At 46.3% G+C, this 12,908-nt stretch overlaps 1 protein-coding gene across 1 annotated transcript; it reads left to right on the top strand.

The window, feature by feature from the left end:
- Nucleotides 1–6: 6 nt before the first annotated feature.
- otomp (otolith matrix protein) lies at nt 7–9,816 on the top strand. Its single transcript, XM_076973512.1, has 9 exons — nt 7–1,949; nt 2,331–2,467; nt 2,750–2,852; nt 3,648–3,833; nt 4,073–4,247; nt 4,511–4,578; nt 5,675–5,859; nt 6,823–6,994; nt 8,698–9,816. Exons 1-9 carry the CDS (start codon nt 1,865–1,867, stop codon nt 8,706–8,708), a joined length of 1,122 nt encoding a protein of 373 aa, XP_076829627.1. The 5' UTR covers nt 7–1,864; the 3' UTR covers nt 8,709–9,816.
- Nucleotides 9,817–12,908: the final 3,092 nt, after the last annotated feature.

Genomic DNA, 12,908 nt, shown 5'->3' with positions numbered 1-12,908 from the left:
CGGACACTTTACGTGTTTGGACCGAGATCACCGAAAATGACGTCATCCCAAACAACTTGAAGACGGAGGGCATTGTGGGGGGTGTAGTCCGCTAAACCACCTACACATGTAGCTGTGGGGAAACAGCTTTAGTACACTTTAGTAGCCCAACTCTCGAAAATTGCATAGATTTGCATAAACTTGTGTGAGAAGTTGGTTTAATAGCTACAAGGTCCATTAAGTAGCCTGCGTTTCCACTAGAGATTACCTAGCCCACCTTAAATGGCTTAATACGTGTGTAATAACATACATACTCTTTAGTAAAGTTGTGTGTGTGTGTGTGAGTGTGTGTGTGTGTGTGTGTGTGTGAGAGAGAGAGAGAGAGAGAGAGAGATAGAGCAAATATGTGTGGATTTCACTTCATTCGACAGGTAAAAAGAACCTTTTATAGTACATAACTATTTACACGAGGTGATGAATTCACACAATCACACATAAACAAGCACACATGGTTGATGTAAGAAAATTAAATGACCTTGAAGTGATAAGACTCAAGGAGCCAGTGGCCTGACAGTTTTTGTTTTAAAATAGCTCGCTGATTAATGGCCATGTCATTTTCAGTGTGGGGGAAAAAGGAAATTATGTCAGAAGTGCAGAACGGCTAAAGTGCTAAGCCTGTCCGGCAGGTCGCAGGTGCGCTGTGGTGTACCTACTACTCCGAAGCAAACTGGGTAGTTTTATTGGACTCATGAGAAGAATAGTGTTGACGTTGTTTGGCAGTGACAATAAATGGTCTACATGGATGTGCTATCAGGTTTCACCTGCGCAATGCATGGGAATCATTTTTTTCTGCAAGAACACATCACACACTGGTTTACTATGACACGTGAGGTCACCAGCTCTGAATGAGCTCCTAATGTGTTAATCTGGCTAAGTTTTTCATTTGGGAAATGCGTTTTGCTGCAAGAGTGCCTATAACCTGCTCCACAACAGAACTGCTATTTTGAACTGTTTAATCCCAGTTGTAATCTAGCACATCTGTTGTTTCATCCAGGTTGTAATGTGCTACATTCGTTGCAGTTCACCAGAAGCATCTAGCCTGGGGGAGATGTTAGATGATCCTAGGTGTGATGACTTTGGCAGAGAAAAACCAGGCTAATCCAGCAAAACGGGGCAAATGTGTATTTGGAAAAACGTATCCCAGATACATTCTCTCGGTCTCTACATAGTCATGTATGCGTGTCTATGTGCTTGTGTGTGTGTGTGCTTTTGTGCACGTGTTATGTGTGTTTAGCTTCAAAAAGCGAACGGCAATGACTCATGCATCTTTTAATAACCCACTGATTGTAGAGTAAGGGACACAGTAATTAGATCTGGTATCAAGGGGCCTGTATGGTTCTTCAAGTACTCTAGGTGCAGAGCCCAAAGAAGGTCCTGTGTCTCTCTTCTCTATCACTAATCTCAATCAGACCTGGCTGGGTCCAGAGCTGGAGTTAAATCCCCACGAGCTTTGGTGACCGTCCACAAAAAAGCATTGTGCCTTCTTAATTATAACCTCCGCCAGGATCTGACCTGCCCCGACCAGGGGAAGTGGAGTGTGCAAAATGCCGCATGCCATAGAGTCTCAGCGGATAGACGAAGAAACACTAGACCGATAAGTGGAAAATAACTACCTGAATGTTAACACTGGAAAGTGCCCCCCCCCCCCACCCGCAATCTCCTGCTTAAGCTTGGAGTGCAAGAGTTAGCAACATGAGCCTGTAGAGTTTCTCTCTCTCTCTCTCTCTTGCTTTTCCTGTTTTCTTCCCCCCATTTTTCAAGCTTTACTTTCCACAGTACCCATGCGGGTCTAAGGGCATTTTGGAGACCACCACTGAGAGGCAACATGGACCACAGAGTTAGGGTTAAGCACCTGTGTCTGGCGTTTCTACTGCTCATCACGGTCAGTGTGTCCACCCAAAACAGCGTCAGTAAGTATTCTGTATACTCATATATTCCAATGCTAATGAACACAACAAGTTGTGATTTGTGTGAATTACTTTTATATTTATTTCGGTTGAATTGCTAACGCACAGCTGTATTCGTACTGGCAGAAAAAAACGATTTGTGGCTGTGTAATATCCCCGAGGATACTGAATATTATGCCATACTACAGACAATGATGCTTGATCAAATGGTAAAATGGTGACTTGATTGATATTTTGATTCCTTATAGTCTTACTCTTTAGGCAAAAACAAAAAACTTCACAATGCACAGTAATTTTGGTCCGAGTGCATCTAAACAAACATCAAATCAGCGCGTTATGCATTTTTATTTACTTTTACTTAATGCATGAGTTTTTTTCCTGCAGTTACCTGGTGCACAGTGTCCGAGGCGGAGGAGCAGAAGTGTTTGGATCTGGCCAGTAACGTAACGGCGCGGAACATCCGCGGGACTCTGCAGTGCGTGCGCAGCCGGAGCCCCACGGACTGTATGCAGAAGATTAAGGTGGGACGTGTGGGAAAGACAAACTAAAGTGGTGAAAACATCAGTGTCAGATCCTGTGGGGTAGGCTAGACATCGTCGTTATGTGATGAAACACACGTATCTTGCATTTTCTTGTTTTAGTGTTATTTTCTAGTTTGTGGCAGGTTGCAGTTTGAGCTCATTTGCACTAGAAGTATGAATTATGCGCGCTTGAATTGGACATTTGCGAGAGCTGACAGGACTCTTATTTTGGAAAATCAATCACTGGTACTTTTTAACGGGATTTTTTTTGGCGTTAACTAGAACGGTACGGCGGACGCAGCGACTATGTATCCTGATGAGATTTACACTGCGGGCCTTTGCTATGGGTTAGACGTTGCTGTAGGAGAATCTCACAACGGAGCCGGTGAGATTTACACAGCACGCAAACACCTGTCACACCTAAAGATCTCAGCTATGCTAATCATATGCAAAAGTCTTTATTTTGGTTATCGGGAAATAAGTTATTTTTTGGATTGTTATTTTTTACATGATAACGGACCTCTTTCATATCACTTTCAATATATTTCTATACATGGACCATCTCCTGTGTTGAAAGTTGACAAACATTTAGAGATTTGTATTGTCAATGATAAAGTCCAGTATCTCCTGTGTCTTCCTACCACTAATATCAGTAACACTTGCTTGATTCAGGCCGGGAGTTTAATCCCAGCAGGTTTCTAGAAACATACAAATCGGATGTTATAAAATGTTACAAATGTGAAACGGCATGTAATGGAGCAAAAATAATTTTAGCATTAGATGTACAAACTAGGTCTGCACAAGTGTAAGTATTTGTGATTTTTATAGTCTTTTTACAGACCTTTTGCATGCGGGTGGAAGTGCACCTTATTAACATTATTCCTCTGGTTACCTTAAAAATAGCACATAGTATAATACATTTCAAGACTTGATTTGGGTGTTTTTCTTCTCATATTATTCTATTCCGTCTCAGCCGAGCACACAAAAACAAACCAAACATATAAGGAGGAAATATGTTGTGTATAATTGCATCCCAAAATAAGCAGATAAGCGACATGCTTTTTGTGGGTAATAATTTGCCTTGAGGAATGAATTTGTGGTCTGACTCCCAGTGTTGGCCCTGTGTTAGCTAAGTGTGAACTTCACAGCCGTATCACGGGCTTTTTCTGCTGCTCGTCAGACGGTGTTAATTACTACGTGGTGGCCTTGGCGAGGAGGTCGTCTGGAGACCTTTCGCTGCTGGAGATGCACGAGCGGAGTTCTTGCCACCCGGGGATCCGGACCACGGTGGGCTGGACCGTGCCCATCGGGTTCCTGGTCAACACGTCGCAGATCAGTGTGGATCAGCAGTGCAACTTTCCCCACGGTGAGAGACTCCGACCCCCGGAGCTGACACACGGAGCGAAGGTAGCAGACACCACCACCTGATGATGAGCTGGAGACAAATGAGGATGACGGTGATGATGGTGATGATGATGAAGACGATGAAGACACCTACACATACAAGCACTCATAGCTTGCCTCTGTGTGTGTGTGTCTGTCTGTCTCTGTCTCTGTGTGTGTGTCTCTCTCTCTCTCTCTCTCTCTCTCTCTCTCTCTCTCTAGCCGTGGGAGATTTCTTCGGCTACAGCTGTGTGCCAGGGGCCAAAGACCCGGAGCACGACCCCAAAGGCAACAACCCCAGGAACCTGTGCGAGGCCTGCATAGGCGACGACAACGACCGCCACATTTGTGTCAACAACCCCCGCGAGCGTCACTACGGCGAAGCCGGAGCCCTCAGGTACGGTGTGTGTGGCGGTGTGCGTGTAGGTGGCGGTATTGCTTATTTATTTACTTCATAATAAAAAGTAGGTTTTATCGGAAAAGCTAAAAAGTCTGTCAAAATGTCTCAAAAACGTAAAACGAGTTTGAACGAGTCTGTGCGAGCACGCTTCTCTGTGGTACAGAATGGGGCGGGATAAGTCTGTGATGCCCGATTGGCTGGAATTGGGCCGGAGGCGGAGCTAAACCGGCACTCCCATTATACTGCACTGTGTCCTGCAGGTGTGTGGCGGAGAACCTGGGAGACGTGGCCTTCGTGAAACACACCACCGTCTTTGAAAACATGAATGGTACTTACAGACACCAGGGGGCAGTGTTTCACAACGTTGCAGCTCTCTTCTGTACCAGTCCAACAGTCTCACTAATGAGACACAGTACACCACAGCTGCCCATTTCACCCATCATAAAGACTGTGAGGTGCCTTCATCTCACACTGATGACCTTAAACACCACTGCTGGATAAATCCACACACCGTCATGCCTTTTCCTCCAGGATAAGGATATATTAGGTTTATCTCACATTTAAATGTTTGTGCATGTGTGTTTGCAAAAGTATGTGTGTGTGTGTGTGTGTGTGTGTGTGTGTGTGTGTGTGTGTGAGGGAATGTGCTGTTGTGCAAAGTTCCGTTCTGACAGTTGTGCATGAGTGCATGGCTGCTTCTGAAATTGGATACTATGCACTATGCACTTATTTGTAATGGAAATGCATGCTATTTTCATTACATACTTAGTATCTTTCTCAAGTGAGCGTGGAACATTTCACACACACTTTACCATTACAGCTGAAAGCCCCATGACCTTTAAACTTTGAATGGAAATGTTGTGCGGAGATAAATTCAGGCTCCCGCGGGCTCGTAAAGTTCACACTGACATTCTACATACAGCCCATTAGCTCATGCTAATCACATAAACAAAATCACTCTTTTAGCACATTTTTCTCCTTTATGGAATAAATATCGGTCTTCTTGTATGGTTTGGCTTGGTTTCAGAAACCACGCCCCAGGAGTTTGTAATCTCGGGATTGGATAGTGTCCAATATTTGTGTCCCATTGATCTGCCATGGTATTAAAACACGGGTATTTTTCAATTATTACAGGTGAATTCAAAGGTTTTGGACGTACTAACCTTCCTGGAGTAATATTTTGGCATACTGTTCAGTATAGAAGTATGCAGTTTCAGACGCAGCCCAACAGTAGTGAACCCAGCTGATGAATCACAGTACTAATCCCAAGTCCTCCCTGAACATGTGCCTATGTTCACGCTAAGCAGTCACTACAATATAATAGAGCTGATAGTGGTTTCGGGTCAGAACCGAGGTGTGGACCAGTGTGTGTGAGGTTCTCACTGGGTGTCTGAGGTGGTATGTTGGCTCTACCTGTGTGGAAGGTAAGAACCAGGAGTCGTGGGCCCTGGACCTGGAGTTGGAGGACTTGATGCTGTTGTGTCCGGACGGTGGCTTCGCCTCCCCCTTCCAGCACGAACACTGCCACCTGGCTGTGGTGCCCGGTAACGCGGTCGTGGTGCGCCTGGAGGATAAGTGCCGGGTTTACAAGTTCCTGGAGCGTGTGCAGGTCAGCTGGGTCAAGGGTGGTGCTGAACACTTCATGCCACACACACACACACACACACACACACACACACACACACACACACACACACACACACACACACACACACACACACACACACACCCACACACACACACACACACACACACACTCACACATGCATCACGTACATGTGCATGAACACGTATCCTCAGGCATACACACCCCTTTTTTAAAATCTTTCTCTCTCTTTTGCTCTCTCTCTCTCTCTCTCTCACACACACACACACACACACACACACACACACACACACACACACACACACACACACACACACACACACACACACTGTTTATACCTTGTCCTGGAAGACAAGATTGGCAGCATCCTTTTTGAACTGAGCTCACCATGGAAACCTCACCAGCTTTGCTGATAAACTACATCCTTGCCACTTACCGCAATTGCATATTACAGTTTGTCATTAAGAGAGCTGAAATAACAACACTGCACGCAGTCAGAACTATAACAGTGGAAAACGTTTCACACAGACGGTGTGTGTGGTGTGTGTGCGTGTAGTTCAGGGGTGCTAAACACAGTCCTGGTGGCAGAGAGGCACAGAGGGGTGAGCTCCATAAATCTTGGTGTTCAGTTTCTTTTAATTACAATTAAAATAAGTTGTACTAGGTGTTAAAGGAGAGATATCAGTAAACCACTGGTCTCCCCTCCAGGAGTACAAACAGACCTCTATATGTGGTTCTCTAAGAGCTTTCTTTTATCTCCGCCATCCCATGTCTGGAGCTTCTGGTCTCTCTCCTAAATCAATGTCTCATTGCCTAGTTATTCATCCTCTGCACTCAAACCAGCCTGCAAGATTTCTTTCATTTCCTTGTAATTTTTTCTCTGTATAACCTTCAGTGCGATTTCTTTGCTCTGCCACATTGTTGCGTGCTGCGTTTCGTTACCAGTCTTTGTGGTTCTTCTTCCAGAATGCGTTTGCCAACTCCTCGCAGGGTTTCTCGCTCTTCAGCTCGGCGGGGTACGGCCAGCCGGACGTCATGTTCAGTGACTCCACTCAGAGGCTTCTGAGGGTGATGGGGACCTACACGTCCTGGCTGGGGCCGAGCTACACCACCGTGCTCCGGGCATTTGAGTGCGAAGGTAAGGCCCTGCTTCTGTATCAGGCATTTGAGTGCGAAGGTAACACCATGGTCCTGTCTTAGGTGTTTGAATTTGAAAGTAACACCACAGCCCTGTCTTAGGTGTTTGAGTGTGAAGGCAACACCACTGCCCTGTCTTAGGTGTTTGAGTGTGAAGGTAACACCACTGCCCTGTCTTAGGTGTTTGAGTGTGAAGGTAACACCACTGCCCTGTCTTAGGTGTTTGAGTGTGAAGGCAACACCACTGCCCTGTCTTAGGTGTTTGAGTGTGAAGGTAACACCACTGCCCTGTCTTAGGTGTTTGAGTGTGAAGGTAACACCACTGCCCTGTCTTAGGTGTTTGAGTGTGAAGGTAACACCACTGCCCTGTCTTAGGTGTTTGAATGCGAAGGCAACACCACTGCCCTGTCTTAGGTGTTTGAGTGTGAAGGTAACACCACTGCCCTGCCTTAGGTGTTTGAATGCGAAGGCAACACCACTGCCCTGTCTTAGGTGTTTGAGTGTGAAGGTAACACCACTGCCCTGTCTTAGGTTTTTGAATGTGAAGGTAACACCACTGCCCTGTCTTAGGTGTTTGAATGTAAAGGTAACACCACGGGCCTGCCTTAGGTGTTTGAGTGTGAAGGTAACACCACAGCCCTGTCTTAGGTGTTTGAATGTGAAGGCAACACCACTGCCCTGTCTTAGGTGTTTGAATGCGAAGGCAACACCACTGCCCTGTCTTAGGTGTTTGAATGTAAAGGTAACACCACGGGCCTGCCTTAGGTGTTTGAGTGTGAAGGCAACATCACTTTAAGGTGAACCTTCGCTGCAGTATTCTAGATGTTTGCGTGTAAAGGGAGAGTTACGGTAACCATGCGCCAGCCATATAGACCAATACACCAAATATTCTACTGTATATCAAAGGATCTATAATCATGTAATAATAATTACTGTAATTTTATGTTTATCAAACATATTCAATCTCAAGATGATGTGTTATTTTCAGAGTTTGCGTATGGGTACTGCTGTGAAACCCCATTCCGTATGAAACGGTGTGGTTTCAGGTGTTTGAGTATGAAACCAGTGCCAAGAAACACACTGGGCATTTGAGCGATACGCTAACACCACTCCAGTCTCCAGGCTGCAGGAGCTCCGAGCACTTTGCTAAGTTCATTTGGCTCACGTTTGGCCGTGGGAAGTCTCCAACAAGCTGGGCTGCAGAAAGTCGCCCAGAGATTCATTAGCAAACGCTTAGGTTGCAGCAGAAAGCGATGAACAATGAGCAATTGATTTCAAGTGAACCTGATGAATGCTAATCAGAACCGAGGGCCCAGCTGCTAAAATTGGGCCATTGTCATGAAGGGGTAACATGGATTTATATGATATATATGAATCATACGCATTATAAATTAATTGTGTTTGTAGTATTACTGGAAGGTAAATGTAATTTTGAGATGCGCAGAGCCAAATATTATCTGTTCATCTTACTCCATTCACACCACGAGTTATAAATAGCTCGTTCTATTTACAGACTAACTGAAATGTGAATGTAATTTTCGGATGATAATTCTAGACCAAGTCCAGCTCTCCTCCACCTTTGAGAAATGGTGGGTGGTGTGTTATTACTGCTGGAGTGTAGCTTTATTTGCTCATACATGGCACTAACTTACCATGAGACACTTCATTACACACCACACTGCACTGACCTCTTCTCGTCCGCAGGTTTGTGCTGATGCGACCGGGAACGAGCCCGCTCCCTTCCCCCTCTCTTTCTCTCTCTCTCTCTCTCTCTCTCTCTCTCTCTCTCTCTCCCTCTCTTTCCCTATATCTCCCGTAATTCTCTCTCTCTCAGTGGCACGTGCAGGCCATAGGTGTCGCCCCACCCCCCCACTCCCAGCTCCTCCCCCTCCACCACACCAGCCCCTCCTCCTCCCCAGCTCCTCCCCCTCCTGTCTTCTCCTCTCTCCTCCAACAATAACAAATCACATCGCTCGAGCTCATCCCGACTTCTTCTGCTGCCTTGACGGCCCGGTGCTGGCTGACCCGGGGAGAGGGAGCCGCCTCACACCAAGAAAGCGAAGCCGTCCTTTCGAGCCAATACCGTGTTCCACGCCCTTTACGTCTGTGCCAACCCGACACCAGGCCTGACAAACCCGTGCCTCCTAGAACCACCTTTATCCACAGACGCCTTTAAAGAACTTAATAATTAGCTGGTGAGTTGAATTAGGTGTTAGAGTGTAGAAGACTGTACTGGCAGTGTCTCTGGGCCTGTGAAGAGGAGATAGATGAGCAGAAACCTTATCTAGAAGAGGTTTAGACGAAAGCAACACTAGACGGGAAATATTTGTGTACCGATGTACTAGTTTAAAATCTGAGTCTTTAAACTGGTATCTAATGACTTTAACATGTTGATCGTAGGTTTGAGGTTGTCATTCTCAAGTTGAGGTTGTCATAATCAATATTACACGTTGGGCCTCTGAACGTCTCTGAAATGGAGGGCTGGAAGGATCAGTTTACTCAGCTCATCATTTAGGGTTTAGGGCTTAGGGTATAAGAGTAGTGTTGAAGGGAATTCTGAACTAAAACATCCTTTTTTTCTGCCTGCTGTTATAATAACTCACCTTCTCTGTGGATAATGTTCTCCATGGCAAACACAGTAGTCCAGTTTGGCTTCTGTGCGGATGGATTTCAACACAGGTGCTCACACGTGGCTGTTACCTGAGCGTCTTCAGGATAACGCCGTAACGACTTGAACAGTATTTCATGTAAACAGGCTTGTGCCACTGCAGTTTGTTCTACAAGACCACTTACGTGAATCGGCACTCATCAATAAAATGCTGACAAAAGAGTTGAAATCGTCTTGCTTTGTGTTCCGATGTAAGCTCAATGCTGTGTCTGGAGATTAACGTGCATCTCTGAGAATGGGTTAACGACCCGTCTTCTGACACAGACGATCACAACTGATTCCCAGAGCACTGAAGCATATGCGTTGTTCTGCACATACACTAATGCATTATAAATGATAATGGCATCTAATATGGGCTCCTAATGGATTGGTTACAGCATGCTGACACAGCTAATTAACATTAGTGATTTTGATTATGGGTTAATTAAGCATTTATGGGCACATGTTGCAACGACCTTGAGAGTGTTGGTACACACACACACACACACACACACACACACACACACACACACACACGCTCACTCAGAAAGCCACATATCTAATTATTATTTGACCATGTGTTTTCATGTGAAGCCTATTTTTCACAATTTATCTGATCCCGTGTCTTATGGCAGAATGTTGGAGCCGCAATACAGCAGTTGACTTTTGCTCACTTTTGCTCTCTGAGATGTTAAGAGATTGAACTCCATGCACTGGTGTTTAAAAACAGGCCCTCTTCTAGACTATTAAAGGCTCTGTTCTAGGTTATCAAAGGGGCCCTGTTCTAGACTATTAAAGGCCTGTTCTACACTATTAAATGCCATTCTAGACTCTTAAAAGCCCTGCTCTAGGCTACTAAATACCTGTTCTAGACTATTAAGGGCTGTTCTACATAATTAAAGTCCCTGTTCTAGGCTATTAAAGGCTCTGTTCTAGGTTATCAAAGGGGCCTCGTTCTAGACTATTAAAGGCCTGTTCTAGACTATTAAAGGCCATTCTATACTCTTAAAAGCCCTGTTCTAGGCTACTAAATACCCGTTCTAGTCTATTAAGGGCTGTTGTACGTAATTAAAGTCCCTGTTCTAGGCTTTGTTCTAGGTTATCAAAGAGGCTCTGTTCTAGAACATCAAAGGGACAGTGTTCTAAGCTATTAAAGGACTACAATTACATCACAGCAGCAGGGACAGCAGACCAGTTGAATTCTGAATAGGAAAAATAAGAAAAGGTTACTGGAAATTTGCAGGGGGTGTTCGATAGCAGATGGCCTTCCTGATACCACACTGTGCATGCTTCACAGTCAGATCAATGTGTGTGTGTGTGTGTGTGTGTGTGTGTGTGTGTGTGTGTGTGTGTGAGGGAAGGGCACCAGGCTTCATTAATCTGAGCTTTATATAATGCACTCCCCAGTGATGGCACAGGAAGTGGCAGCCTTCAGTGCTGCCATGACAGGGAGCTGTGACACGTTGATTCCTTTGCTGATAAGCTGCTAAGGTGCTTCCACGGTGACTGATTCCATAGCGCCACTCAGAAATTATAATTACAAAGAGGAGCGAAATAATTAACGAGGAACACTAGTCAAATTCTGAATGCTGTGTTTGCTACTTATTCCAGGGAGCCATTATGAGCATCCTTTTGCCCTTGGCAGAGGTAAAATAGCCCACAGAAATCATCTCTATCTCTCTTTCTCTCTCTCACACACGCACAAACAGGCCACTATGCTCCGTCAAAGACCTGCTCTGGTCTGGCCGACCAGGTTGGCAGGCGTTCAGATAAGGGATTGGGGCGAAGGCAGGACCGGCTATTCCTCAGGATAATCCCCACCCTCCCATCCTGCTCCTGTGGAGACCTTTGGACCACACATAAGCTCTCGGCCCAGGTCCGAGACCTCTCTCGGCGGGCACGGTCGCGTTTCGCCGGGCTTATCGGGGTGGGCATGGGGCACTACGGCGGCTGCGGGTCACGGTGGTTGGGCCGGCACAATATAGACACACAGAGAGGGCGCAGGCAGTCGAGCGCAACCTGTTAGTGGGGGGGTATGGGGGGGTGGAGGTGAAGGGGTTTCCCACACAAGGACTGTGGGATCAAGTGGCCACAGCAACTCCCACTATCCACATGACCTCACATTTGGGAATCAGCTGTGTATATATATGCACTGCTCACAAAAAAATTGGGATATTTGGTTTTTGGTTACAGTATTATATCGTGAAAGCAGGGCATTTTAGTAGAAGCATGCAGTGGTGATTTCTTTCCACAAGTCGACTTATTGTCTGCTGATTCATGGTGTCCCACTCTTCTTGAAGGACCCTCAGGTTAATGAGGTTCTGGGGTTCAGAGTTATGAACCTCTACACAGTGACTCAGCAGATCTTGCCGGTTTTCTATGGGATTCAGGTCTGGAGAAAGTGCAGGTCGCTCCATCTGAGGAACCCCAGTTTCCAGCAGCCGTTCCCTAATCATGTGACCTGGATTTGGAGCAGATCATACATGAAGAAGAAATGAGGCCTGTGTGGTTCATGTAGAGGCACAATGACTAGACAAATTTTGTTATTCAAGTAGTGTGGGCTTGTCACAAAATGTGAGGCAGTTCTGTATTGACTACACCTGCCCACACTGTAACACCACCACCAAAAGGCTCGTCTGGTGACAACAGTGGCTGATGCGTAGCACTCTCCTCGATGTCGCCAACATCGTAGCGCTCTCCTCGACGTCTCCAACATCGTAGCGCTCTCCTCGACGTCGCCAACATCGTAGCGCTCTCCTCGACGTCGCCAACATCGTAGCGCTCTCCTCGACGTCTCCAACATCGTAGCACTCTCCTCTACGTCTCCAACATCGTAGTGCTCTCCTCGACGTCTCCAACATCGTAGCGCTCTCCTCGACGTCTCCAACATCGTAGCGCTCTCCTCGACGTCTCCAACATCGTAGCGCTCTCCTCGACGTCTCCAACATCGTAGCGCTTTCCTCGACGTCTCCAACATCGTAGCGCTCTCCTCGACGTCTCCAACATCGTAGCGCTCTCCTCGATGTCTCCAACATCGTAGCGCTCTCCTCGACGTCTCCAACATCGTAGCGCTCTCCTCGATGTCTCCAACATCGTAGCGCTCTCCTCGACGTCTCCAACATCGTAGCGCTCTCCTCGACGTCGCCAACATCGTAGCGCTCTCCTCGACGTCTCCAACATCATAGCGCTCTCCTCGACGTCTCCAACATTGTAGCGCTCTCCTCCACGTCTCCAACATCGTAGCGCTCTCCTTGACGTCTCCGACATT

Source organism: Brachyhypopomus gauderio, chromosome 14 (genome assembly GCF_052324685.1).
Source record: "Brachyhypopomus gauderio isolate BG-103 chromosome 14, BGAUD_0.2, whole genome shotgun sequence".
Lineage (NCBI taxonomy): Eukaryota > Metazoa > Chordata > Actinopteri > Gymnotiformes > Hypopomidae > Brachyhypopomus > Brachyhypopomus gauderio.
This window is presented reverse-complemented; position numbering and strand designations above follow the sequence as displayed.

Bases quoted from the DNA above. Each gene is read 5' to 3' on its own strand.
- otomp (XM_076973512.1), top strand. From the start codon at position 1,865: ATGGACCACAGAGTTAGGGTTAAGCACCTGTGTCTGGCGTTTCTACTG. The intron at 1,950-2,330 runs GTAAGTATTCTG...TTTTTCCTGCAG, and splicing joins GTCCACCCAAAACAGCGTCA to TTACCTGGTGCACAGTGTCC. The intron at 2,853-3,647 runs GTGAGATTTACA...GCTGCTCGTCAG, and splicing joins AGAATCTCACAACGGAGCCG to ACGGTGTTAATTACTACGTG.